This window comes from Rhamphochromis sp. 'chilingali' (assembly GCF_963969265.1).
Source record: "Rhamphochromis sp. 'chilingali' genome assembly, chromosome: 17".
Classification (NCBI taxonomy): Eukaryota; Metazoa; Chordata; class Actinopteri; order Cichliformes; family Cichlidae; genus Rhamphochromis; species Rhamphochromis sp. 'chilingali'.
This window is the reverse complement of record NC_137944.1, coordinates 12154498-12182273: the sequence shown is the minus strand read 5'-3', so window position 1 is coordinate 12182273 and position 27776 is coordinate 12154498. Positions and strand designations below refer to the sequence as shown.

Sequence of the window (27776 nt, the reverse complement as noted above, 5' to 3'; positions counted from 1 at the left end):
TGAATAATCAGGCTACATCTTATCTTAAAGATCCCATAGTACCACATCACCTCAATAGATCACTTTGCTCTCAGACTGAAGGGTTACTTGTGGTTCCCAGAGTATTTGAAAGTAGAATGGGAATTAGAGCCTTTAGCTTTCAGGCCCCTCTTCTATGGAACCGGGACCAAAACTCAGGAGACAGACACTGCTGGAGGAATTGCCATGATGCACTTACTGTTTTTTTCTTCACTCACCTTTTTCACTCTCCATATGTTTATACACCTCTTTACATTTAATCATTAGGTATTATTAATCTCTGGCTTCCACAGCTGGTGTTTATCATGTCTTCCTCCTATCACGCCCAACCAGTCATGGCAGATGGCTGCCCTTTCTAAGCCTGGTTCTGCTGGAGGTTTCTGCCTGTCAAAAGCAAGTTTTTCCTTCCCACTATCGCCAAACCAGTCTCTCAAACAGGTCATACGATTGTTGGGGGTTTTCTCTGTCTTATTGTAGAGAATTGACCTTGCTGTTCAATTATTGTTGTGATTTGGCAGTAAATAAATAAAACAGAATGTAATTGAATATCATAGAATGATATATTCTGGCTATTTGGAGCTTGAAAAAATTTGAGTATTTGAAGTAGCCTTTAAATGACTCCTAGCAAGTGTGTGTGTTTGTGTGTGTGTTACAAATCCCTGACTGACACTGTTTCAATGTTTTAACCACAAAGATTCTTCTAATATATTTTCTTGTTTGACTGGTCAGGTTTGGATCAAGAACTTCATTCCACCTGATCTCTTGAGGAGATCAATCATACTCCTCAGATTTCACTTCCCCTTCTAGGGCATCTGTCATGAACTGGAACTGGCTGCAGGCCCTTATCAGTGGGGTCAGCAATTACTCCACAGTGTTCGGTCGGGTCTGGCTCTCAGTGGTCTTCATCTTCCGGGTGATGGTGTTTGTGGTGGCGGCTCAGCGGGTGTGGGCTGATGAAAGGAAAGACTTTGAATGCAACACTAGACAGCCAGGCTGCACCAACGTGTGCTATGACCACTTCTTCCCCATCTCCCACATCAGTCTGTGGGCCCTGCAGCTCATTTTCGTCACATGCCCGTCACTGATGGTTGTTGCCCATGTCAAATATCGACAGATGAAGGACTTAAAGTACACCACCACCCATGAGGGTAAACACATGTATGCCCGCCCTGGGAAGAAACGTGGAGGGCTGTGGTGGACATACCTGGTAAGAATGAAGGGTGCTAATGTTTAATTCCAGTTATGTTGTGTATGCCACACATGGAAGGAGATTAGCAATTGTACTGCATGAGCAACAAGCTTCACCACACCTCCAAACTGATGTGAAGTTGTATGTGTGATGACTTTGCAAGAGTGGTGGTATTTTGGTATCTATCCAATATCAAGTATTGCAGATGCAGATACCAAGATACTAATATTACCTACCTAAACTAGACTATAGAAAAATAGATGTAACAGTCAGCACAAAAATGCTTCCAAACATTTCTACATATATACATATACTGAAATTAGAGGACAGAAAAAAAGTACAGATCATATCATCCTAGTATCAATCTGATACTGAGACTAGCCTTAATTATCGATATTTGGAGAGAGCCCATCTCTATTTGCAGTCATTCGATTCTTTCTTCCTTTAAACAGCCATATAATACCAAATGTTCAGTTTGTTTTAACTGATTTTGGTTATTTTGGTATTTGGTAATATCACGAATCTTCCTTTTCTAGATAATCAGGATGAAGAGTCCTCACTTAGGTTACAAATTTTACATAGGGTCACTTATCTTTTTTTTTTTTTGTAACTGGCTAAACATCATAATAAGAGCTTGAACAAGTGGCTGAGATAAGTTACAGTAATTACTGAACCTTTAAAAGTTATCCTGCCAAACACAGCCATTATCAACTGAGAAATCACTTGGACTTTACTTTACTTTAACACTCATTTGTTTTCTCATAGGTTAGCCTGATTTTAAAGGCAAGTTTTGACGGTGCTTTCCTCTACATCCTGTATTACATCCACGAAGGGTTCGACTTACCCCGTTTGTTAAAGTGTTCAATGGATCCTTGCCCGAACATAGTGGACTGTTACGTATCCCGCCCCACAGAGAAGAAAATCTTCACTCTCTTCATGGTGGTGTCCTCTGCTGTCTGCATCTTGATGTGTATCTTTGAGATGTTTTACTTCATCTGCAAGAAAGTCAAGAAACGAATCATTGACAAAATAGATGAAGAGACTCGTGAGTTGAAGTCATCGTCAACACCTCATTCAAGGCACAAGTCTAGATCATCTTTGAGAGTGGATCCAACAGTGTCTAACCAGAACCTGAATAACATCAAGACTGAGGAGACACCAACCACGCAATAAGAACCATGTTGCTCGGGCTACTCTGAAAAGCTAATTGAATAACTCCAGGTGCCACTGGAAGCAAATGAATCCCTCCTACTGCTTGCAAAACTGTTGCTCATGGAAAACAAAAGAAGTACGCCGTGATTTGTAAATATTACCATGTTAAACGAAATTCAGCATGCATCGACAGCAAAATTGTGGGTCAAAGAGGAAGCTATTTTTTGTGCATGTATTCTGTGTCTGTATGAGTGTGTCTCTGTATTCATGCTTTTATGTAGCCTGTGCATCATTAGCCAATAGTAAATTGTGACTGGCCAAGCACAGCACGTTCTTGAACACAGTAAGTGGAGATGAAGAGATTTGAAGGAAATCTCTTTTATTCTTGCACAAGAACCATTGTCAACCATAATGAAGTAAGACTACAGCTATTATAGTTTGTTTTAAATGATGAGGGGGTGGGGTTGTTGCAATATATAAAGTTTTTTCACTGTTAAATGTTTGTGTATGTGTCTGTTTTCATGCATTTCACAATTATCAAGCGGTTACCAGGTCAGTTGGGAAGACTACATGCTGTAAGTGAACCTTATATTCACTTTAGGATTACACGCTGAGTCACTCACAAATTACTTCACAATCGGCTTCACACAAAGCTTTACATATGACCCCGCCTTACTTGTTCTGGCGTCATCCGAATTGCCACACTACCGTCCAATCAGAAGCAGAGGACACGGGTGCGGTTTTGATAGATAGGACAATGCACCAATGGTAAGCGGAAACCGGACGTCGCCGTATCTGCCCTTACGGATGCTTCGTTGTAGGAAGTAAAGGCTGTCAAATATGAGTTTCCACTACGGACAGGTATTGAATTCCCGTATTTTATATTTTGTTTTTGTCTTCATAATAACATACTAATGTTGTTTATTGAGTTTCTCTTTTATTGACCAATGTGACGTAACTAACAGCACCGCAAGTAGTTTCGGTTATTCATTTGTCTGCTGTGGTTAGCTAAGTGTTACACGGTAAACTGTTGCTATTCTTTAGCAACATTTCGGTAGGAAATAGCGGGTTACTCAGTGTTTATCTTTTAAATTTGGTCTTGTGGTTCAGCAAAACGTAACTACTCTAGTTTTCCTCGTTTGAATTGATAACAGTCATGGTGGGTTTCATCTGAAAGTAGAGGTAACTCATCGTTTTTGCTCAAACACATAATTATGGTGTAAGTAAGTTTTAACCTTAATTACCTACCATATAAAAGAAGTTGAGCCGTTTTATGTCAACAAACGAATCATTGATCAGCACAGTGGGATCCAATCTAGTTTATTTTGCTTGAATTATGGCATCGTTAAGCTTCTGTACGTCTAGTTTTTAGTTAATTCGTGAATCTTTTTTTCTTGTATTAATTGATTACATCATCGAAAGGCTAGAATAAGACTTTGTTTCACATGTTTAATGATCTTTGCCTGAAAAGTATTTAAAACCACTAATACACTACCAAAATACAGCTGTATTTTTTGTTGTTTTGTTTTAACCTATCACAAAAAATTACCCACCTCTGTGTCCTATAGGTAACTTCACATGAGCAGTCTCATAATTATAAACCAATTACATGTTTTGCTGGCAAAATCTTAATTTACAAGCTGATTGTAGCTTTCAAATAAGTATGCAACATTTAACTTAATTAAACAAAAAATATTTTCCTCATATTGTGCAGCTCTCATTGGTGCAAATAAACTGCTGTCTGTGGCATGGCCATGGGAACTCTAGGGTTGTAGGCTCTATGAGTTCTGAGTCCAGATCAAACCTTTATACTAAACCCACTTAAACATTGCTACAGACAACACAATCCTGCTTATGCCTTAACCTCCTAGGACCTGGCGTCCACATACGTGGACATCACATTTTGGGTTATTTAGACTAAAATACTCAATTTTGCTCTACATGGGCTTGATATCCACTTACGAGGGCATTATACTGCTACTGTTCTATCAAAATCCTCATATGTGGCTCTTATTTTTCTTAAAAACAAAAATAAGGTTGAAAAAAAAATCTGGTAATTCTTTGTTTTTACATTCATTGGGCCCCAATATGCCCAAATATCAAAGAGAAATTAAAAATGCATGTCGTGGAAGAGTTCGGGTCTTAGGAGGTTAAGGTATTACCAGTTAGTTGCATTCAACCCTAGAGGTGCAATGTACACTGCAAAAACTGCTGAATGAGAGGTACAAGAAAGAGTCCCCCAAATCAGTCTAGTTGATCATCCACTGGATGCTCCCAGGAACGATCACAATCTGTGGAGGCCGCAGCGGACAATCTACAGGACTCCAAGAATCCACTAGAGATCCTGTTTCCATGCCTCACTATGTCAGAGCTGTTTTGCAGGCACAGATGGGGGCTATACAATATTGAGCAGCTGATTTTAGTATTGTGGCTAATGATTACATATTTTCCCCTGAAATGTTAAACAATTGGAGTACAAAGTAGCAGGATCCAAGGCAACGGAAAATACATGACCTTAAAACTAAACTTAAGTACAGAATTTGAGAAGATAGTCGAATAGCCATACCTGAAGTATCTTGTGTCTCTGTTGTCCTCAGACTCTTTTACTGCAGAAGCAGTAAGCCTGTTTATTATAGGGTTTAGTGACCCTTGCTTTTTTGTCCCTCTGCAGGGCTATCCAGTTGGAGTCAACCCGCCACAGGGTGCGCCATACGGTGCAGGCAGAGGTTCCTATGGGCCTCCACCATCAGCTCCTTACGGAGGTCCTGGAGGTCAACCAGGAGGCCCCTATGGTGGTTATGGAGTTCCAGGTCATGGAGGGCAATATGGGCCAGGGCCAGGTGGTGCCCCTGGTGGGCCTTATGGGGGTTATGGTGGACAACCATATGGGGGACCTAATGCAAACTATGGTCCTGCAGGTAATTATGAGACGAGAGCATATCTTTGTAAGCATCTGTGGTAGCTCTGCCTGTAGGATTTAAGCAGGCATACACTGAACACAAGGAGACTGCAGATAGACTCTGATTCTGCTTCCACATTGCTTCCCCCCTCACTCTCCGCTGGGATGATGGATAGAAAATGACTTGCGTTCCCAGACAGTCTTGTAGAGACAGGGTTCAGTTTGTGCCCCTCAGCAGGATTACACGGCTGGAGTGATGACTCCGGTAATACTGAGTGAGGGCTAAACAGAGTAAGAGACAGATGGGCAAAGAGTGTGTTTGTGTGTGTGCGTGTGTGTGTGTGATTACACTGTTTCCAGTAGTGGCTAAGCCTAAGTCAGAACCTGATAGCCTATGTTACGATCAGTCCCCACAGGGACAAAATCCATCAAGGGTCTGCCCTCAAGTGTCACCTGTCCCTCTCTCCCCATTCATTTTTCTGACAATCAGTCCCCCCTCTACTGCTTCCTTCAACTCACACCATATTTTTCTAACACCTCCTTTTTCCAGATAATGGCCTCTTCTCGAGACGGCTTTTTGTCAACCTTTGACCCTATCTGCACCTTCATTTTCACAGCCGCTATTTATGAAACCTGAACCTGTATAACTAAGGTTGGACATGTAGCCTTTAGAAGAATACAAACTGCCTTACTAACTGCAGGAAGGTTATTTGGATCCCTTCTTTGTTTTTTCCATATTGTAAAACAAATATGTATTTAAAGGGGCCCCGTCTAACTGTCAGATGAAATGCAATTCCTGTTCTGTTGCTCACATTTGCATGCAGCTTGTGGAAGCAGAACATCAGGCAAAATGGCAATGAGACTTACATGAGCTGTGTACGAGACTGTGTTGCAGTATCATACGTATGCTGCATTCACAGATGTACAACAGCTGAAATACCAGGGTACATACTCAGTATCAGTTTAATTGACTCATTATAGTTGACTCTGGTTATCAATGCCAGATATATGTTGCATAGCTAATTTATACCTACTCATCTATCGGCCCCTATTATTGGTAATGACTACATTTATATAAAATATTTTTAAATTTTTATTTATTTTAAAATAAATATAAATTCTCAACACAAAGCCTGTTTAAACTGAAATGTTTTTGTTTGCTGCTTTTTAAAAGAATGAACAAGGTCAACTAAAATCAGTTGTGGTAGTAAACTGCTCCACAGGCGTAGTGGCACAGACTGAAAGGTTCTGTCCTTCCTATTCTGTTCCTGTTCCTTCCTATTAATCAGCCATGTAAATCACCCTCACCTAGCTGAACATGGACGCTTTAAAAAAGCTAAAGCTATCCAAACCTTAGAGCCAACCACAAGCTAGCAGCCTCGGTATGAGCAAAAGATCGAATCAGTTATGAAGAAAATTATGGAGATGAGTGAAAAAGAGAAAAGGATTGATGTCCTGTTATCTAGTTAATTTATAAACATACTGGAAAATGATCCAAGTAACTGAACTTTATTTTGTTAAATAAATCTGTAGCACCAGTTTTTTTGTTGTTGTTACTGTTTTTTGGGGAGGGGGGGGTTTAAGTAAAGAAAATGTATTAGGTAAAGGTGGGTGTACAGTACCTCATTTTTAGTTAATTATTTGCACCTCTTTCCAGTACCAGAGCACTTCATTTTCAACTGTTTAAGTCAGAGAAGATCTTGTAACTTACTGCAGTGTAGTTATTTATTTTATTATGAAAATAATATTTTGCAAAGGTTGAAAGAAAAAGTTGTTTTATTGATTGCATATGCTTTTAATTAAACTTCTGTGAAAAAAAAACAAAAAAATCCAAATCAAATTGCCAAATATTGGTATTGGCAGGTTACACTTTAAAACAACAACAACTGGAATCAGCCAAGAAAATTCAATTTGGTGAATCTCTTGTTCTTTGGTGAAAATACATGAATTACAGTTTCATACAATTTAACAGCTGACAGCTCAATACATTAGTTTTTCTACTTCAGAAAGTACGTCCACTACCTGAGTGTTAATAAGGACACTACTGTTAGTTAATATTAACCAGATAACCGTTCAGGTTTCAGTACAGACTTGATCCCAAAAACCAGGTGACCAGCAAACCAAATTTCTGTTTGGCCGGGCGGACTCCAGTGGGCTCCCCTTCTAAGCTACCAAAAGCTTTTGTTGCTCGCTGTTGATACTGGCAGTGGAAGATGGATATTTATTTAAGGCACTCAGGAGTGAGCATGTGTGTCACATAGTTGAAGATGTGTACAGAGAATTTACTGAATAGTTCACATAGAAATCAGTCCACAGGCTATTAGAGCAAACAGAGAGTCACAAAAGGCCTCATATTTTAAAAATGTCACACTACTATCCATTCAGACATTAGCGATAAAAAGCTAGAGAAACAAATGTTGCACACTACATGTTTAATAAGTATAAATAATATCAGGCATAACAGTCATCACTAAGAGGTGTTATAGTTGGTATGCTCTCTTACCCACACAGCAAATAACATTTCAAAACTCAAAGTGCATATAGAATGTAATTAGCTGTAGGAGTTGTTTGGTGTGTCACTTGCATATGAAGTCGATTTTTTCTAACTAGTCATTTTATACACTGCTCTTTTCTAAATTGGTGCTTCTAAACACCAAAAGACTGAGCCAAGCATAGATGTATTATTTTTTATGATCAATTTTCTTCTTGACAGACTCAGCACAGTTTCAACTGTCAGACAGCCGAAGAGCGTTTCTTCATCTCCTGATAAATAAATGATTATTTGGCATTGGAGTGCGGTAGTCGCTTCATTTCCAAGAATATTTCTTCTTCTTTTCCTTTTTTTCCCCCACACTTGTTCACTACTCCTGAAAATCCTGAGAGGTTTAGTGAAATAATAACTGGTAGAAAATATGAGGAGGGGAAATAATAAAGAGAATAAATCATACTAGGTGGTTGAGACGGATTGGTGAAAAAGAGATGAACGGCAGTGGAAACAGCTTGGAAAACAAATTTGAAGCCATGGGAATCTTTAAAGTCAGTCAGAACGCATTTCTTTCCTTCTCTGTCTCATTACCGCACTTATTTTTTTGTCTTTGTGTAGGTAACATCCCTCCTGGTGTTAACCCAGAGGCGTACCAGTGGTTCCAGAGTGTTGACACTGATCGCAGTGGCTTCATCAACCTAAAGGAGCTCAAGCAGGCACTTGTCAACTCTAACTGGTCTTCCTTTAATGACGAGACTTGCCTCATGATGATCAGTAAGTCATCCAGCAGCAGCTAAATAAAATGCTCAACAGGCCGTGAGGTAGTGCTGTGTTGATGAATTGGTTGTGAATGCTCTTATAGTGTTGCTGAAGGCAGAATGACACACTATTTAACAATGTAAAATACTCTCAGTGACCTGAATGGCTACAGCAGAAGGAGGCAAAAGTTTATTTAGACAAACAAATGCATAGAGAAGTAGTGGGAAAAAGGAAGTAGGCTGGATTTATATAGGAGTACTCTACTCCCCACTCACTATACTTAGATTGTTGCCCTCTGGGACCCAGACCCAGATAAGTGGTAGAAAATAAATGGATGGATGGAAGTACCTCCCTAAATCTATCAAGCTTGTAAACAGAAATGTCTTGAGTTTCTAAAACAGGGAGAAATTTATGCCGCCAGGAGTCAGCCTAAATAATGACTGAGTCATGTTTGTCGCTGTTCCCATTGTTGTTGCACAACTATCCCTACATTCCAGTTGTGCTTACAGGCGGTGACTAATGTTTTCTATTACCATAATGAGAAGTGTGTGACTGCTTTGAAGTAGCACAAGGAGAAGATCCATGATGATGAAGGATGAGCTTAGTGGTTCTGCTTTACAAAAAAAAAAAAAAAAGCCTCTTTGTCTTGCTTGGCTGAGCCCGTGTGTTTGTGTTTTCTGTTAGACATGTTTGACAAGACGCGGTCTGGTCGAATGGACCTGTTTGGCTTCTCAGCACTGTGGGACTTTATGCAGCGGTGGAGAGCGATGTTTCAGCAGTATGACAGAGATCGCTCAGGATGTATCAGTGGCATGGAACTACAACAAGGTATCAGTGTTTGCACATTTGACAACATGTTGAGAAAAGTCTATGACTTAAATCATTTCATCCAATCATATAAATGCAAATATGCACATATGTCACTTTCTCTTCTCAGCCCTCGCTCAGATGGGTTACAACCTCAGCCCCCAGTTTTCAGAGACGCTGGTCCAGCGCTTCACTGTGCGAGGTGCCCGACCCGGCATACAGCTGGACCGCTTCATCCACGTGTGCACGCAACTTCAGAGCATGACTCAAGTGTTTCGGGAGAGAGACACGAGCATGACGGGCAACATCCGCCTCAGCTATGAGGACTTTCTGTCCAGTGCTGTCACCAGGCTCATGTGAGCCCCGTTCCACCGACTGCCCCTCTGCACAGCCTCACTCCATGTTCAGGTCACAGTCGCTCCCTTTTTCGCCATAAGTGCCCCCACATGCTGCTATGTATACATCATGCCAGTCCATGTTGTTGCGTGGCTTATTGCTGTAAATAGACAAAGCTCAGCAACATATACCTGAATAAAGTCCACTGGCTCTTTTAAATGGAGCTAAAGGTTTCACAGGTTAGCTTATAGGATGGCGCTTCATCATATTTATACTGTTAAAATGTTGAAATATTGGATGTTCATATTAAAAATGGCCAAAGCTTAAAAAAATAAAATAAAAAAAATAGGGTAACATATATGCAAGGAGACTCTGAGCCAAAGCCTCTGGCTTCAAAATGCTCTAATAACTTCATTTCAATCATTTCTTTAACATTTACCTGTGTGATGTCAATCAAAGTGAACACCCCTAACTAATATGGTCATCTCATGCACACAGAATGGTCACACACTTTGCCAATCAGAAGGAAGGTAGGAGTGAAGGGAGGTGAAGCAGCTTGTTTCAGCCAACGTATGAAGCAAGTTTCATTATAAAATAAATAAAGATTGGGTTACTTTGGAGTGACTGTGCATGAATCACACTTTAAAACAGAATCCAAGAATTAAAAAGTAGTACTGCAATGAGGATAATATCGCCCCTTTAAATTTTACTGGGAAGTCAGCAGGATGCCAAAACAGTTTACCTTGGTTGCCTTGGTGACATGTGAAAAGTATTTACTTGTACTTTTCCCTGTGAATTTGCACACAAGCAGCATTAATGTGTTCTTGTGCCATAAAACTGTTCAAATGCCTTTTAAATTTATGCACATCAAGGGTATTTCCAGAAGGTACTTACTTTCAGTAAATGTACATGATATTGCATATTACTTCAATATAAAGTCTGTTAGGAAATCTGTATAAGAACTTCTACTGAAAGTAAAATAGTTCAAATCTGTCACTATTTTTAACAGCTCGCAGTAAGATAAGATGGATAAAATTGTGCCTCACTGTATCCTTTGGTTTCTTCTTGTTTTTTTACTTCAGTACATTTATCTTTGATATATGAATAATACACTCCACTGAGGTATATATTCTTAGCTCATTAAACATGTCATGATGGTTTGTAATGCCAAAAGCAAATAAATTTTCATATGTATGAATGAGTTCGCCACCAGTTTTGAATGCATATTGCATGCATATTAATAGAATAATTAAGCACAGAGTGAATTCATTAATATTACAGTGAAATGCAGTCAATCAAGTACAGGTTGAGTTTGTAATATTTCTGTTAGTGAGCCCTGAATGTTTCGAGGTTGGATTTTCTTTAAAAGCACTTCTGATTAGCTGAAATTCAAACCCGACTCAGAGAAGTCTCTGTCTTTCCTTTCCACATTTGGCACTTCGTTTTACTCACCATCTGTTCCTCTGACAGCCTGTGCCACGAGTCCCCCAGCTTCATCCCAAATCAGAGGCAATCTATCAAATTCTCTTGTGCATCTTTTTTGGTCATATTCTACACCCATCTCCTGCTTAGCAGTCTCCCTGCATGTTAATCCAGGGCTAAATGTAGCTGTCACTGATCCCTTAGGGCACTTTGTGTCATATGTGTCACATCCCTGCCACCACCCCCTGCATTTGTTGACATATGTTTAGCATCTGGACTGTTTTCAAAACACTGAGTTCGGCAGATTTGGAGCCGTGGCCAAAAATGCACCGTGCTTGAGGAGCTGTGCCACACGCTTTTTCAGGCTTCCCTGATTCAGCAGTGATTTAACCAAAGTCTTGTCTGTCAATTTTCAGGTAATGAGAAAAATTTCCCACTGCTGACCATGCCTGACATCTGTAATTAACTTGGGGAGAGCAGGTCTACAGGGCTTCAGTCAGCCACTCTGTCAGTCTCCCTTTGTGATTTGGATTGATAAGGTGGTTGTATTTTTACATTGAAATTTTGGCTAGTGCAACTCTAAATCTCATTTGCTAATAAACAGGAACTGATGAAATAATCCTGTCACTGCCAAGTTTGCTATTAAAGCAGAACTGGCACTAGTGATGTTGTTTTCCTTCAGGCGATGAGCACATTTCACTTTATTTGACAGGACTGATCAAATTCCAATTCTGGCAACTACAAGATGGACAGCACAGAGGGAGGAACTGCTTAAGAGAATAATTTTGAAGCATGAAGCGTAATCACCCACACAGTTCTAAGCAGCATTGCAAGTAATGATAACAAATTTTGATTTAGCTTTATAATCCCCTCTCTTTGCCTCTGCACAAACAGCCATGGAGTCAGAGATGGTCATTCCTTTATGACAGGCTGCATTCCAACTGCTATGGATCAGCTTTGTGCCCAGCATTGGTAAAGCTGGCCCAGGAGCTGAAATATCAGTATCATCAATCATATACCCTTTTACTACCCAGAAACAACAGTAGCATAGAGGAATATTTTTGCCTCGTGTAGCCAAGTCTGAACTGTATGGTTTCCTACTCTGTGACTAAAATGTATTATTTTCTCTGCATTCCTCACAGGCAGCCAAAAAAACCCTAAACTTTAAATTGCGATTTTATGCAACGCACTAAGCTTTTGAAAGTGCTTTTAAACTAAAAGAAAACTATCTTGTCACTTGATGGTTTTGTCATACAAGAGGGGGTAGCTCACGCCTTGTCAGTGTGTAGCACAATGCTGGTGACAGATCTGTCAGCCTTTTGTGAGGATTTCTTGAGAGTATTTGTGGGGAAAAATACCACCGAATTTTTAAACACAGAAAGAGGTGGCTGCTTTTTGTTTTTTGTTTTTTTAACTAGTGCTAAGAACTGGACAAATGTCTCGTGTATTTTAGGCTAGGTATGTTGATTAGATTATGAATTAATGGTGGTTTTTCATTATTTGCTTGTTTTTTTCTATTTTTATTTATTTCTTATATTATTATGTAATTTATGGGATGTCAGCAGTAAATGGTACTGATCATTCACAATGCACTTTCTCTACTCGGTACAAATGTCAAAGTAGTGTAGCGTATTATTTTTACCGCTAAGAGGCGCTAAAACACCGTGAGATATTGTTACGTCTACGCGAAGTTCGCCAGCCAATGACGATAAACCAGGAAGGATACAGACTTTGACACGGAAATTGCGTCACTACAGTACCAACGTGCTAGCGGTAAAGGTGAGTACTTACGACATTTGGGGCTTTTCCCCCCTAAATATTTGAGTGTTTGTAGGCAGGCACAAAAGCTCGGTGAATGTATGTTGTGCTCTGAATTATCATTCCTCGAGCTGTCTTTTTGAAGTAAACAGAAAGCACACTAGCCGGTAGCAGCTCTCAGTTTTCTTACATGACTTTCGCACGGTAGGTTTGGTAACACTACGTTAGCGTTAATTCTTTTCATTGTTATCGTTTTAGACTTCTACGTTGTGCTAGATTTGGTCGAATCAAGTTCAGTCATTCATATCATATAGCGTGTAATGACTGGACTTATAATTTATACTGGCGTACTCCGTAGCGAATTTTATCATATAACTTTAAAGAGTCATGCAAAGCTGGGAAACGCAATATGTTTGAATGTAAACTGGTGAATTGTTGAGAATACCTCTTGAGTTCGGCTCTCATGAAACACCCAAACGAGTAAAAATTACCGGGATATTTCAACTTGTATTAAAGGTTAATCAGGCACGAAAGATCAGTAGCTAGCATGAATTGATGCTAGAAGTCGAAGGCTGTTACTGCTACTTGTGTTGCTGGTCGGGCTTAAGAGAAAGAGGGCATTGGAAGGACACAGACGTACTCATTATACTGTCTGGTGTTTGACGACGTCCTCATGTGCACTTTGGCCTCAGTTATTTCGCACATTAAGAAAGTATTTCAGAAATGGGTAGACACATTAAGTCATGTTAATTTTATCCAAAATAATTTCTCTTCAGTAAGCTCTATGCTGTGTTTTTAAATAGCACATAGCAGTCTGCGAGTGAGTCATTGATTTATCTAAGCAAAAAAACAGGGTTTTTATGCTGATCTGGGTTTGTTGGTAATTAGTTAGATCAGGGCTGCCCAATCCCAGTCCTCGAGAGCTACTATCCTGCAGCTTTTAGATGCATCCCTACTCCAACACAGCTGAATCAAATGGTTTGATTACCTCTCCAGCATGCCATCATGTTTGGCAAAGGCCTGATAACAAGCCATTCATTTGATTCGGGTGTGTGGGAACAAGGATGCATCTAAAAGCTGCAGGACGGTAGCTCTCGAGGACCGGGATTGGGCACCCCTGAGTTAGATGAATCCTATAAGTTACAAGATTTCTCCACTAATCAGAATTGAATTAAAGCCACAAGGGGTCAGTAGCTTAAACAAAAAGGGCAGCAATTTTGAAGTAGTAAAATCAGACCTAATAAGCTATAAATGTTCACGGCAAGTTACTAAAAGTGACCTATTATGTTTCTGTGCTATGAGCACAGACGCTCCATCCACTGCTGCTCAAATCAATCTAGGTATTTGTTTGTTTCTGACACTGAATGAAGTGAAGAGCTACACTAATAACACATATAGTGAATAAAAGTTACTTTGAGCTCAGAATTATGCAAACTTGTTCTAGTACACAGCAGGAAAATGCAGAGTTGGACGTGAGCAAATTAAGCGACAGACAACCAATAACATACCTTTTTTCTCCTCCTCTCTTGAAGCACCTGGGATCCCAGAGCTGCATGCAGTCATGTGGCCTGTAGTGTGGACAGCGTTGCGGACCTATGCTCCGTATGTCACCTTCCCTGTGGCTTTTGTGGTCGGAGCAGTGGGCTATCACCTGGAATGGTTCATCAGGGGCACCCCCAAATCCAGAGAGGAAGAGAAAGGCATCCAGGAACTGAGGGAAGAAAGAAAGCTGCAGGAGCAAGTGGGCATGGACAGCACAAAGGTGCTGAGCCTCAAAGAGAAACTGGAGTTCACACCTAAAGCGGCTCTGAACAGGAACCGACCTGAAAAGAGCTAATCCCCTGTTTCTGTGATAGACTTGCGTTTGACCTTTTTTTTTCAGCTGGAGGACTGTGCACTGAGAGCAGAAGAGAGGGTGATCATTGAATCATACATTCTTCCTTATTCAGCTCAGCTCCACTCTCATGGAAATCCACAGCAAAAACTTGCCTGGGTGAACACTGGGAAACTTTTAGTAGCTTGAATATAATTATTTCTTCTACATAATCAAAGGCTGTACCAAATTCTCCAATCATCTACTTGATGGTGCATGTGCATGCTTTTTATCAATAACTTAAGCCATCCACTGTCATTAGAACACCTTATTGTAGAACCTTTGAGTGTTCAGTCTTTAATCTGACAAAGTTTTATGTGATTTGAAAACAGACTTGGATGGATTACATACATCTGGTTGTGCCAGTATGGTAAATGTATATAATTGCGACTTTGTTATTAAGTCACTCAAATGTCATTTGTCATTCCACGACCAGTTTTCATGTTACAGACCTGTCTGGGTTTTTGGGGGTTTTTACTCCTTTTGATCATTTCTGTTTATAGAGACAGGAAGTCCGGCTGTCATAAAAGAAGAGAAGAACGACAGGACTTTGCTGGAACCTTTGATGATATGTGACAGAACATAAGCCAGCATTGTGGGCGGTCTCCCAGGATGTTTAAGCTGCTTAGTTGTATTGTCTGGAACCATGTGCTCAATACTTTCATTTTAGAAAGTCTGGATTTGCACACTTTAAAAAAACAAAACAAAACTGTAATAATAATAGTCCTGCTGAAAAAATGTGATAAAGAAGTTTGTGTGCTCCAGGTGTTTCCTTGAGTGATGTTTCAGTAAATTTTTACAGCTTCTATTTGGGAATTATCAAAAAGGAGCTTTCATGAAGTTAGTTAATTCTTACTTTAAAAAAGAAGAAGAAAGAAAACACTTGAACTCTGTCTGTGTCAGCGCTGTTTCACGTTCAGTTCTGAGCAACTGTGTCGAACCTCTTTTTGTGAAACAATGCTTCTGCCAGTGGCGGAAAGTAACTTAAAAGTCAAAGGAAGGAAGTAATGACTCCACTCGTTCAGCTTCAAGGGGGAAATTATTATGCTGGGAAACCATTAACTGATTCACCTTTGGAATTTAGCCCTTGTGCTATTTGGCCATCTTAAATCGATTAAAGGAAAGAGCGATCCACTTGAAACAAGACTTCTTATTCTCTGGTTTAAAAACGTAAACTTTAACAAGTATAATGTTTCTAATACTGTAAATATATAAACAGCTTTTAGCAAATTTCTAGAGATAATTGCATGTAAAAATGTCAACTTCCCATTCATCAATTTTCTTCCACTTACCTGAATAAAGGTTGGTCAGGACATGGAGCCTATCCTGACTGTCACACGCCGAGAGGTTGGGTACACCCTGGAAAAATCACCACTTTGTCACATTTAATTGAACGCCAGTATTTTCTTTGCCATCTGAAGTTTTATGTATTTTCTAGCTTAATTTTTCTTTTTGCTCACAAATGTTTATTTTTGAGTCTTTTTATTTTCTCTAAGTGTGAAATTTGTGTGCAGCACACCAAAAATCACAATAATCCAAAAGAACCCGCAAATTGTTCCCTGGTTCCCTGTTGAGATGCTACCCAACACACCCAGCTCATTTAAATGTTTTCAGCCAGTCCTATGTGAGCTAATCATTGTTTCACTCCAGTCAAGCTCTTTATTTCAAAATAAGAGCACATCATTTTTCAAAAACCACATAAACAGCCGGACCTATATTTGTGCTCCACCAGATGGGATTAATAGGGTCCTTAAAGCCTTATAACAGTCGTCTGTGATAAAGCTGCCATTAATAGTGTGCCAGCTGATAATGCAGCAGTAACTGAGGAGGTGTACACATAGGTTTTACTTGCGGGTTTAGATCATGATGGCAGGTTAGTGGCATGCTGTTATCTCTGACATGTATCTGTGTAATGGCTACTGATATTTATGTGTAAACACTCCTCATGAGATATGCATCACTAAAAAAACATAAGGCAAAAATGGCCTTTAAAGAGCATTTTTATTTCACATGTATTATGACTGTAAACATGTGACCAGGGGCTTGACCTCCCCTTTGTTGACTTGTTTACTCGGGTCCCTCAGCCATGAAACAGAGGAGCTTTCCTAATGGACGATAACCTTTTCAGTGCGCCAAGATAAGTTCCGCTATGTTGCCCTGCCAGCTAGTTAAATGGGAAAGATTATGGAGTCCAGATTTACATTGGCACCAGAGTGGTAAATACTGCTGTATCAGCAGCCATCTTTGAGCCCTGTACTCCCCTCTTAAGTTTGCCATCAGTGGAATGACCCGCTCCACTCCAGTGACACCGGTTGTGCGTGTTTAGAGTCGCAATTACTTCAAGCTGGTGGAAGTTTCCATTTGAAGCTAATGAAGATAGAGAGGTGGAGGTGAGGCTTGCAACTAAATGCACCAGAGTTAACAGAGAATTGTGTGTGTGTGTATCCTCATGGGAACAATCAGAGGACAGGTCGGCCTGCTAACAATGGCCCGGCTCCTCAGAACTCGATAGTACTGTGGGAACCAAGTGCTTGAGGCTCCTGGGAAAGGAGGAGGTTGTGGGGAGGTGTTCCATTGTTCTTGCTGGAAGATGGGGATAATGGGTGTGGGTGATGCTGGCTGGGCTTTTATTTTTTTTTAAGGAGGTCCAAACCAACATCCTGAGTGGACAGGCTGGAGACATGCTCCCTCTGCTGCAGGAACAATAGAGCTGTCTGTCTGCTGGAAGGGCACTGCATCCCCCTATTAAACAACCACCACCTAGACACACACACACATTTGTGCAGAGAATACAAATCCAGCAGCACAGGTAGCTGTGTACCTAATGCAGTGTATACACTCGCAAAAGGCTGACCACAAACATACCAAGGGTCTCGTATTTGTGAAATCAGTGGAGCATCTTGGCTCCCCTAAACACACTGCTTTCATTTTAGTGCAATGTGTTCAGGGAAATTAATCGCATTTCCCTTCATGGTATTTTTTTTTGACATTTTGAGCACAGCAGGACAAACTTATTACACTGATTTATTATCACCTTAAAAACCTGTTATGAAAATCACATTAGGGAACACAAACAAACATTAATGTGCTCCAATTATTTTTGCTCACGCATCTGACAGACAGTAGTCAGTGCCAAGGCTTTTGCTGCGCAGTGTCCACCTTGTATGTATTTGCATTGGAGATTATTTATCTGAATTTCAGGAGCAGAACCACACTTCATGCACTACCTTCTGTTTCTCTTCCATTAACTACTAGAAATGCTGTCAAACCTAAAGGAGGCTCTGCCCCCAGCGAGCGAAATCTCTTTGCTAAACAGAACAATGTGCAGATTTTAATATGACACAATTAGAGAAGGAGTTTTTCTGTCATGATCAGTAGTGTTTATTGTCCCAGACATGATAATCACATTTTGAATGTTTGCATTCAGAATAATGAAAATAAGTAACTGCTCACTTTTTAAAACTGTGGGTATGGTAAAGAAAAACGAAAACAAAACCTCAGTGGAAAACGTGAGGTCAAGGAAAAGTGTGAAGGAGAATGTTTAAGGAAAGAGAAGCGTGATACACAGCAAGCGCACTTACACTGAACTCCTTAATAATGTTGCAGCTGAGGGCAGTGTAGCTCCCCGGGTTGAGGAGGTGACTCATATTTTTATATTCAAAGGAAAATTCCCTGCATCCATCACTTATCTGAGACTGGCGCCAGGTAAAAATTAATTCACAAAATTAATTCAAAATGATCTTAAAGGTTGGTTATTCAGTAATGGACATTACTAAAGCAAACTTAATTCAAGTGAACACCGGTTAATATAGCTCATAAGAAGTAATGCTATTGTAAATTTCAAAACAAACCGTTGTTGATTATTGAAATGGGAATGGAAAACACACTTATAATTAACATTTACACCATCGGAGTCACTTTGTCAGGTTTTTTGATTCTTTTCATGAAAGCAATCAAATCATGGATTCAGGGTTAATCATGGATGGTGCACCGCTCTAAATCATGTGGTGGAGTTTCCCCCTTTCCTTTCATAAAGGAAGTATGTATGCTTAAAGTGGTAATAAAGGAAGCATCCGGAGTGTTACTAATCAATATGACTATTTGACAGCCCCTTGTCTGTTTTGGTGTTCACCACACTGTACACCCGCCATCTACCCACAAACATAGCCCCAGGTTTGATTGATACTAAGGAGATTGTTTTAACAATATATATATATATATATATATATATATATATATATATATATATATATATATATATATATATATATATATATATATATATATATATATATATGTTCATCACTACAAACAACCCATGTCACATAAGTTCACTTGGTCTTTTGAGGAAATGAAACATTGATCAGTGCAGATTTAAACACTGATGTGTAGCACAGCACGGCGTACACATATACACAGCTCTCTGTAAGATGTTTGTGAGGTATTGGCTCTCTTAATTGACTCCAGCCACACACACAGCAGGCGCTTTGCCCACTTTCCTCATCACCCTTTTATGGGGCAGCAGTGGCATAAGGTCAGCAAACACAGGGGAGTCCATTTAAAACAATGTAACAATGCCCACAGCGACTCCATTGTCAGGGTGAACAATCTTCAGCAACAAGTCCCCGGGGAGAAACAACACTGGAACGGGAAACAGATACAGGACCACTTCCTGTCGACAGTTTAAATTTAGGAACTGCTCAAAGTGTTTCTGTTGCATATTGTTGAGTAGCACAAATGCCCAAATTAAAGACGTGGTGCATGAACCGTGTGCATTGTTATGGATGCTGAGCGATTCGTGTGTCGGTATTGTTTGCATAGATTTCAAGAGAAACAAAGGGGGTTGGCACATGTAAGCTTTGCCTTTTCCACATTTAGATGAACCCCAGTATTGCTACTAAAATACTGCAGGAAACATTATTTCTAAACACATCCAGTTAAAGAAACATTGCACAGTTTTGGTGACCTCACCTAGCCTGTAGCTGCTGTTTTAAGGCCTGCTGTCTGAAAGCGTTTTGTGAAGTGAGGTAATGCTGGCCTTCTTAAGAGCGTGTTTGTGCATCTGAGTGCCTTGTTTGCCTTGTTCGGGGTCCTTTCCTTATAAACATGCAGGGCTTTCAGCAGTACAGCTGGCAGGAAGTATGACACTGGATCAGGCTGTTTTTGTCTAGCCTGGCACTCATTGCAGGTGAATCCTTTAAAGTCCTTCCAAAGGTTGGTGCTGGGCATGAGAGGTGGGCGGCACAACGGCTGACCTTTTATAATACCTGCTAGAGCTCGGCGGATATTTAAAGACCCTTCAAACTCCTTTATACTCCAAATGCTTCAGCATAGCTCTTTGGCCACGAGTATCCACGTACTGTATGCTCATTCACCAAACTAAAAGACTGTCTTTCTTTGTGTGATTAGCACCAGCACTGTGTGTGGCTTCACCAGCAGACTGAGGAAACGCATCAGCAGAGAATTCAACAATGTCAGGAAACACAGTAAGAATGGCATCTGATCCCAGGAGCTGCCTTTCTAACTACAAGTATAAGCCTCTCTCACTAATACAGCTCTTCCCATCTTATGGACTTCCCTTCATGTTAGTTTCAGAGAGCAAGTATATTTAAACAAATGCAAATTCTATCAGATTATCTGGAAAGTGACTGGTTCCTTAGATCATTGGAAATAATCTAGACATGAATAATCTGTAATCAGACTAATAATAAATGTGAGAGTGTTTTATAAATGTTCAATTGCCCCATTAGAGAAACATGCGCTCGGATCACTTTCATTGTCGTCTAGGGAACTGAATTTCTCTGAAAAAAAAAATGGCTAAAGCAAAATAACCTACACTGTCTGTTGTTTTCATCCTCCTAGGTTTACATTTGCCTCGCTGAACAGGAGGTGAGAGTTGAGTCTGCAGATAGAGTAGAGCAGGACGTCGAGTCTCTGCACCTTGATGGGCTATTGAGGAAGACGGACGCAAAAGCTACTTCAGCTATTCGGTGTCTGGCTCCAGCAGGCGAGCGAGGGCTGATACGGGTCGCCCTGCGCAATCTGTTCCTTGGCCTTTTGGCTTTTTTGTGGAAACACAGACACAAACAATTACACGGACACATACACGCGAATGCAGACTGAGATTTAAAAAGAAACAGAATAAAAAAGGGCTTCACGGGAATGCCAGATGCTAGCCAAGTTCTCGTGAGCAGGCTTTAAAGTGGGCAGCTTCAGCAGGCTGTTTGGATTGTTTTCTCAACAGTATCTGCCAATATATCCTTGACATGCTCCTGCAATAAAAACACATTCCACTTTAAGCACACAGAAACAGGCTTCCTATTATTATTATTACACACTATAACATTTCTTTTTTTTTTTTGACAAACTGCTGTAAACTGAAAGTAAATGTCAGATTCTTCAGCTGCTTGTTGCAGATTTGACCTCTCAAACACACACACGCACACACGCACCTCACTTGAATTTCCCACCGACCACCTTTCCTGCCATAGATAACTGCTTATCATCATATCGACAGTCCAGTAAATTGCTGGAAATGAATGCTGTATTGCTGCAGAGCTACAAATCTAAAAAAGACGTATGAGTACATTCTTTCAGAGGCTGGGCGAGCACCTTTTGTCGAAGGTGCTGAGTTCTGTATTTTATCAATTGCTTTCATCAAAAAGAAAAAGAAAAAAAAACAGCGTTGGCCATCAGTGCAGTGCACTCCAGGGGAAATTAAATAGAGCCTGAATAAAGTGCGATTCTTCCTCGTATGAACTTTTACTGGCATTTTGAGTGATGGCCTTGTTGCCTGTGCAGCCACAGTTACATATTTGAAAACAGCCATTAAGTCAAAAGTGTTTTCCCTCCATTTTCCCCCCGTTTTCTCCCCTCAGTTGGTTGTGCTCATAATAGCGTGTAAAACCCATCCTCTCCTCCACACCTCTCTCTTTCTATTATTTATTCTATTATCTTCCTCTTGAATGATTAATTTCCTGTAGCGGAGACAGTATTTGGATAGCAGCAAGTGAGCAGTCGCTTAAGAGAGATTTTCCCCCGTAGAAATCTCATCCCTGTGTTTGGGAAAGAAAGGGAATAAAACCATGATGAACACAAAGCAGGCTGAAAGGTTCTGAAAGTATATCTGTGATGCAGTTATTGATTTTTTTTCATATGTTCATTATACTTTAAACTTTATTTCTTCAAAAAAATAATAAATATTATCACTTTGCAATATCTCAAAAATAAACATTAAATACAGTTTTCACAGAACAACTCGTTTCCTTTCTTTGAATTTGTACATTTCTGTACCGCTTTCAGCCCCGGTCGCGGCGCAAGATCAACCTCTAACCGACTAAAGGTTTAGTTTTCATTCATTCAAATGGATGCCTGTCTGTGTGTTGTGCTTTCCTTCGCTCTGTTTTCTTTGTAGATATTATGCTGCGGTTATTGGCGATAATAAGTCCCATAGTTTGGTTTCCCCTTTCCCTCTGCTCCTGCTCTCCAAGCCCGCATCCTCAACTTGAGCGGCAAAATTATATTGTGTGTGTGCATGCATGCGTGCGTGCCTGCATCCACGCAGTCATTATCCTCCCGGGACCTGAGCGTGATCCAGAGACCAGTACATTCCACAGGGTGGACAGAGCCTTTGGGAGAGAACTGGCTTCAAAAAGAAGTTACAGTGCAAATCTCCAGGGAGTATATTTAAATTTAACTCTCCAGTAAACTCTCACACAACACCCTATCCAAAGCCCACTTTCACATTCAGCACTAAAAACCCATTAAATGTAACGTTAAGGCATCTTATGACTTTAATCTTCTCTCACTGTGGAGTCTCATTTTCTTTGCCTTTGGGAGTGCTCTTTAAATTTTTCATTTTGAATAGGTCCATTTATCTGATAAATCTCTGTTTGAGTGTCTGTCAGCCTCTGAGGCATTACGTTCACAGTACAGTAGCTGTTCTTCTGTATCTTACTGTGCACTCCTGATAGTCAAGTGTGCAGGAAAATATTTATAAAAAAAAATCTGAAGCCCAAAAAACACTCCCATAGAAACATCAGTCTGACTGACTACATCATACATAATGCTTTTGTTTTGAGTGTCCCTTATGAGCACCCTTAGTAGTTTTTCCCGTGTGGTGTGCATGTTTCTTATAATGGACTCTAGGGGAATGTGTCTTTCTCATAGCACCCATACAGTTCACATAACTGGGAAGCGCGTCGCTCCCAGCATCTCCAGTTCCCCAGTTCACCTCTATGGGCATGTCCCCGTAGCGCTCACAGGGGTTTGGACAGCGTGGAGCCTCACTCTGCACGGCGAGCTCAATATGGCTCCCTGCTTTATAAGCCTGTGATGCCTCCGTTTGGAGTTCTGGAGTCTTTTGTCGCACCGGTTCCTGCTCGGGCCGAGGTAGGTAGTCCTGTTGCTGGCGTTTTTCCAGGCGGTAGGCGATGGCAAGCTGGAGCAGATGGAGGAGCTCGAGGAGGTTTAGTAACAGGGAGATGGCAGCAATCACCTGAGTATAGATGGTGAAAATAGTCTTTTCTGTGGGTCGAGACACAAAGCAGTCCACCGTGTGGGGACAAGGGTACTTTTTACACTCAAACTTTGGTGCAATGAAGAAGCCATCGTAAAGGAACCAAAGCCCAACAATAAAGCCGACCTCTAAGAGGACTTTCAATAAGATGCTGAATGCGTATGCTCCCAGCAGCCTGCCTTTCAGTTTGGGCACCTCGGGAGACTTCTCTAGCCTTCTGCCTTTCATGCCACTCTTTTCTTTCTCTGTCTCTTCATTTTTTGTGATATTGCCTCTTTCTGTGTGAACTAGCCCATTTTTTCTTCCACCAGCACCTCCTTCTTCAGCTTGCTTCTCATCATCTTTTCTCCTGTCCTTCCCAGCCCTTATAGCCACATATCCAAAGTAAAAGATGGTCGGCGTGGAGACGAAGATGACCTGGAGGACAAAGTAGCGGAAGTGGGATATAGGGAAGGCTTTATCGTAGCAAACAGCAGTGCAGCCAGGCTGGATGGTATTGCAAACAAAGTCTGCTTGCTCGTCATCCCAGGCAGACTCAGCAGCAGTTCCCAGTACCAGCATGCGAAACAGAAAGAGTACGGTAAGCCAGACCCGGCCAATAGCTGTTGAATACTCCTGGCCCTCCTCCAGCAGGTGCTCCAGGAAGGACCAGTCAGCTCTGGACATCCTCTGCTCCTAACATGGAGACAACAGGTCATTAAAGTTACCCACAAAAGGTGCATAAGTTTTGGTAGGATTTTGTAGCATATATAAGTAATAACCTATCACAATCTACACCTTTTTCACCTCAAACTCTAATCTCAAGTGAAAGCTGTTCAGTCAGGTAGCATGGACCCATTAAACTTGTCTACAGGTCTAGTTTTTAATATGGGTCATATGGCCTCGTTTTCTTGACTGCTCAGTCGCTAAACAGGCTGAACCATTGTTACACTTAATCACGTACCTGGCACATTGTTATTACCATTACAAAATTGTTAGTGCTTTTCAAAACTCATAGCCAGAGCATAAACATTTAATCACACCTATAAGCAGCAAATGAGCTAAGTTTCTCCAACCTTTTCAGCATAATGGTGTCTCTATTTGCTGAGGAACGTATATCTGGCTGAAGCCCCCCTATTAGTTCTTCCATGAGCTCACACTCTTGTTAAGGTGGGGCCCCAACTCCTCATCATGGAGACGTGAAAAAGTGAGCCCCCCACTAAAATGAACTAAAACAAAAACATATGCTGCCAAAGTTAGCTTTTAGAATGAATGGGAAGGGGTGTACACTTTGTCTGTTCGCAGCAAACCGGGGTGAACAAGTCCAAATGAAGCAACGTTTACATAATGCAGGCACAAAGAATATATTCTATTCTGGGCTGGATGAATCAGTTCATTTATGCACACTTTAATTATACAGTTTAATTGATTTCATTTTAAAAAATAAAATGTGGTCAGTAATGGAAATGGAAGCCGTGGAAATCGTTAACGAGAAATGACACAGTCGGTGGCTTGTCGGGAAACTCAGCGCGCGCGCGCGCGCGCACACACACACACACAACTGAATAAACATCCTGTGTGAGTGAGTTCAGGCTCTGCTGTGACACTTGTCTATTTGTTTATTCTATTAATATTTGTCTGTTATTTTCTCCCCCGTGAGAAGGAAAAACGTCTCAGACAGGGAAACTAAAAACTCTTCTGACAGCACGAGGAGTTTCAATGAACTGTCAGGGATACTGGCCCCAGCTGAACAGGCACAGAAATCGCTAACTTGACTGATCCTCTTTCGGGGGTATTGTCTCGAGGATGGCTGTTATCTCTACAAAACATACCACAGAATATCAGCAGAGTAGTTGGAGGTCACTGTAGGAGATGGGAAAAGCATAGCATTGAGTTGATAAAGCAGACCATCCATATTAAGTATCAAAGCAACAACACAAAAGAAAAAAATAATCAACAAGTCAAATTAAGGTGAAGCAGGTCTCCCTTTTAAAGTAGTTTTAAAGCCGCCCGGCTTATTACTGTCCGACTTTATCAACACAGAAGGAAAAGAATAAGAAGCAGACTCGTTGTAAGATCTACCAAAGTTCAAGAACAACTTTAACAAGCCATCAAAAAGAATAAATTCTCCATTGAAAATAGATTTTATTCTAGGACTAGCCTATCATCCATCTCTGAAAAGATGGTTTTAAGGTTTCAGCCCAAGTGTAAATCGCTTTAAAATATTACTAAGTTAATATTAATTACAAAAAAAGGAATCCAATAAATAAAAATATGTCAAACAACGTAGAGTATAATTCGGTCACTGACAACTAATCAGAACTGTATAGAGTGTATATGCCCGCCTTTTTTTTTTTTTTTTTTTTCACGGAAAACCTTCTCACCTTTCTCTCTCTAGAAGCCGGGTTTGTCTCCTTACAGCCTCACGGGTCCCAGCAAACAGTGCGTCTTTAATGTCACCTCCGCTCTATCCAGTAGTGGACTGCACTGCTGCTCCGGTCGGGTTATGTTTTGCCTTCTTTAAAAAGAATCGATGTAATCGGAAAAAGTGGGGAGAACTTTCCCATGCTTGCTCAAACCGGCCCTCCCTCAGGAACTTGGTCCAGGAAATGGGATGGATGAACTCACAGCGGTTCTGGTTAACTGCGCTCTGGTCTTAGCTTTGTTTAAAGACCGCAGATTTGCATTAATTGCATGGGAATGTCGCCTGCCTTCGGCAATTTAAAGGTTAGAGGTGCAAGAGTTTGGGGGAAAAGTAATAGTATGGCCTTTGTAGAGAAGGGAGTGACAAAAAATGTTTTAACGCGTTGCTGTGGAGTACAAATGAACATAAATAAACATATTTTGTAAGTCGATCACTTTGTGCACATTATTGGGGCAGACTGAGTTATAATTGTTTTTCTAGCGTATAAAAACGAATAACCATCAATTAATAAGCATTTTAAATACAAGTGACGTTTATCTGATTTCGCTCCTAAGAGTGCAGGATAAACCATCTATATCTGTCCATATCTGTGCAGCCTTATGAACCTTATATTCTCGCCTACTGTGATTGTTGATAGTAGACTCCTGTAATTTTACATCATGCCACATAATGGCGCCATTCCCCTTATTTCCAAGAAGCAAATCTCTTCAATAAAGGCCCGTAATTGGCTGTAATGTGAATATTGTTTAACTTACGTAAATCGGTTTTTGACTGAATTCCATCTTTATTTATAACTTCCTGTTTTTTTTTAAATTTGTTTGAATCCCTAAGGGCTTGTATTTTGTTATCATAATTCTATATTTTAATTTTTAAAAAGAATTTACTTTGTATTGTGTATAGCTGTGTGTGTACACGTGACTTATTAAGGTACCATCTTATCTAGAATAAGTCACATTGCTGTACTGCTTTGCTGCACAGCACATGAGGACAAACTCTTGCTGCAAAAGAGTTTGTCTTGTTGTTGTGCTTCTTGGAAGTCTGCAGTCAGACCATGTATGCTTTTACTTCTTTTTTTTCATTCAAGGCCCAGACAATAGGCTAGTTGAGCACAGGTTTGGTTGCAGATGTTTGGCTATAGTCAATGTATATGATATAAATCACATATTCTATCCCTATTTAAGATCGGAATAATACAAAACCTTGAGGTCATAGACTGAATTAAGAAAAAAACCCTTTCTTTTTTTAGACTACGAATACAGACTGCAAAAGAAGATGCTGAATGTTTAATTGAATATGTTAAACCACTTCTCTGAGAATTAAACCCTTCTCAAGTCACCAAGAATTTAAAATAGTGATTCCTTTTAAGTGAAAATTTTACTCACAATTACACAAAAAACAGCCTTGTTAGTCACAACGCTGTACAACACCAGATTGCGTGTCACAACATAGTCTGTCCCAGTTGAGCCACTTATCACCAGTGCACTTATAACTGTCTGATGGCACACTCGGGCCAATTAAAGCTTTTCCTGAAAAATCATCTCCTCTCAACCGCTCAAAATCATCACTGTGCTATTATAAAGTGTCAGTATGTAGATTTTGAGAAGAATTAGGAGGCTGGGTTCATCACACCGGCTGCTGCACAAAGCGGACCAGGATAGAAAGCCCAGTAAATTGACAGTGAATCACTCTGACAGATCATCGTCTTGCTCTCTTCTTTGGTCATTACATCTGCAGATGAATGGCGAGGAGAGAAGTGAGGACACCTGACAGAGAGTAATAGAACTGTTTCCATTCAGGAGATGCACTATGTCTTCCTGTGTTCGGTGTGTTCTTCCCTACCGGTACAGTTATCAATGAAACTAATTGCCTGCCTCAACTTCAATCAATTCCTCACTGCTGGATACATTTTATCATTCGCTATTGTATTTTATGAGTGATTCGGTCCTGAGTGTGCATCGGCTAGCTCAATAATGCAGATATGAATATAGAGTGGGAGAAGTAATTCAAAGAACATCCCATTATGAGTTTTGGTGGGGGACGAGAGAGAAGGATTTTGAGGTTCTCTTTGTTGGCTTGCATCTGGTAAAACTACAAGGCTTAAACGATACAGACAGGTGTATTCCCGCAGGTTAAAATGAAGCAACAATGCCCTCATC

General features: G+C 40.5%; 4 protein-coding genes across 6 annotated transcripts; 3 read left to right on the top strand and 1 right to left on the bottom strand.

Moving 5' to 3' along the window:
* Nucleotides 1–835: 835 nt before the first annotated feature.
* On the top strand, nt 836–2380 carry gjb9b (gap junction protein beta 9b; the record flags this gene model as incomplete). Its single annotated transcript, XM_080862275.1, has 2 exons — nt 836–1225; nt 1973–2380. The coding sequence occupies 2 exons, from the start codon at nt 836–838 to the stop codon at nt 2378–2380; spliced, it is 798 nt and encodes a 265-aa protein (XP_080718401.1).
* Nucleotides 2381–3095: 715 nt separating this feature from the next.
* On the top strand, nt 3096–10695 carry pef1 (penta-EF-hand domain containing 1). Its single transcript, XM_080862376.1, has 5 exons — nt 3096–3220; nt 5031–5277; nt 8362–8517; nt 9187–9330; nt 9440–10695. The coding sequence occupies exons 1-5, from the start codon at nt 3200–3202 to the stop codon at nt 9667–9669; spliced, it is 798 nt and encodes a 265-aa protein (XP_080718502.1). The 5' UTR covers nt 3096–3199; the 3' UTR covers nt 9670–10695.
* Nucleotides 10696–12749: 2054 nt separating this feature from the next.
* Nucleotides 12750–15842, top strand: smim12 (small integral membrane protein 12). Of its 2 annotated transcripts, none has more exons than XM_080862377.1 (2): nt 12750–12846; nt 14358–15842. In XM_080862377.1, exon 2 carries the CDS (start codon nt 14387–14389, stop codon nt 14660–14662), a length of 276 nt encoding a protein of 91 aa, XP_080718503.1. In that variant the 5' UTR covers nt 12750–12846; nt 14358–14386; the 3' UTR covers nt 14663–15842. The 2 variants fall into 2 exon arrangements, with proteins under 2 accessions (XP_080718503.1, XP_080718504.1); XM_080862378.1 differs by lacking the exon at nt 12750–12846 and adding an exon at nt 12876–13029.
* A 5971-nt stretch (nt 15843–21813) lies between these two features.
* On the bottom strand, nt 21814–25704 carry gja4 (gap junction protein alpha 4). Of its 2 annotated transcripts, none has more exons than XM_080863267.1 (2): nt 25580–25704; nt 21814–23891 (listed from the first exon to the last, which is right to left on the bottom strand). In XM_080863267.1, exon 2 carries the CDS (start codon nt 23880–23882, stop codon nt 22755–22757), a length of 1128 nt encoding a protein of 375 aa, XP_080719393.1. In that variant the 5' UTR covers nt 23883–23891; nt 25580–25704; the 3' UTR covers nt 21814–22754. The 2 variants fall into 2 exon arrangements, with proteins under 2 accessions (XP_080719393.1, XP_080719394.1); XM_080863268.1 differs by having other exon boundaries at nt 21814–23885.
* Nucleotides 25705–27776: the final 2072 nt, after the last annotated feature.

Coding starts and splice junctions, on each gene's coding strand:
- pef1 (XM_080862376.1), top strand. CDS start 3,200: ATGAGTTTCCACTACGGACAG. Junction 5,278..8,361: donor TGCAAACTATGGTCCTGCAG/GTAATTATGAGA, acceptor GTCTTTGTGTAG/GTAACATCCCTCCTGGTGTT. Junction 9,331..9,439: donor TGGCATGGAACTACAACAAG/GTATCAGTGTTT, acceptor TTCTCTTCTCAG/CCCTCGCTCAGATGGGTTAC.
- smim12 (XM_080862377.1), top strand. CDS start 14,387: ATGTGGCCTGTAGTGTGGACAGCGTTGCGGACCTATGCTCCGTATGTC.
- gja4 (XM_080863267.1), bottom strand. CDS start 23,882: ATGTCCAGAGCTGACTGGTCCTTCCTGGAGCACCTGCTGGAGGAGGGC.